Source organism: Penaeus monodon, chromosome 29 (assembly GCF_015228065.2).
Source record: "Penaeus monodon isolate SGIC_2016 chromosome 29, NSTDA_Pmon_1, whole genome shotgun sequence".
NCBI classification, from domain to species: Eukaryota; Metazoa; Arthropoda; class Malacostraca; order Decapoda; family Penaeidae; genus Penaeus; species Penaeus monodon.
This window is the reverse complement of record NC_051414.1, coordinates 33,798,499-33,798,814: the sequence shown is the minus strand read 5'-3', so window position 1 is coordinate 33,798,814 and position 316 is coordinate 33,798,499. Positions and strand designations below refer to the sequence as shown.

General features: G+C 57.9%; 1 protein-coding gene across 1 annotated transcript in view; it reads left to right on the top strand.

Annotated features, from left to right (window-relative positions):
- Positions 1-6: 6 nt before the first annotated feature.
- The window catches only part of LOC119592189 (glutaminase liver isoform, mitochondrial-like), a gene marked incomplete at its 3' end in the record, with an annotated part of 133,529 nt that continues 133,219 nt past the window's right edge, over positions 7-316 (top strand). The window contains 1 exon segment of the mRNA XM_037941019.1: positions 7-192. Within this exon segment, the coding sequence (XP_037796947.1) occupies positions 103-192 (90 nt within the window).

The window sequence follows — 316 nt, the reverse complement described above, 5'->3', positions numbered from 1 at the left end:
GCCATGGATCAGGTTGGTCGAGCCGTCCGCAGAGCGGCTCCCGTGGGCTGGGCGTTCTTTAATCACGCCCACATCGCCGCCCTCCGCGCCCACCCGTCTTGCATGCCCCTTATTCTGCTCCGAAGTAGACACTCGAGGCCGTCCTGGCCCGCCCCGGGCGCCGCTGCATGCCGCAACCTCTATGTGTCCGCCGTAAGTCGTGTGTGCGAGGGTGACCTTTACCTTCTGTTCATTTCTTAACCAGACGGGTGACTTTTCTGTTCTTTTTCATTTCGTCGTCGACCTGTTGTTTGTTGAGTCATTGACTAGTTTTGGA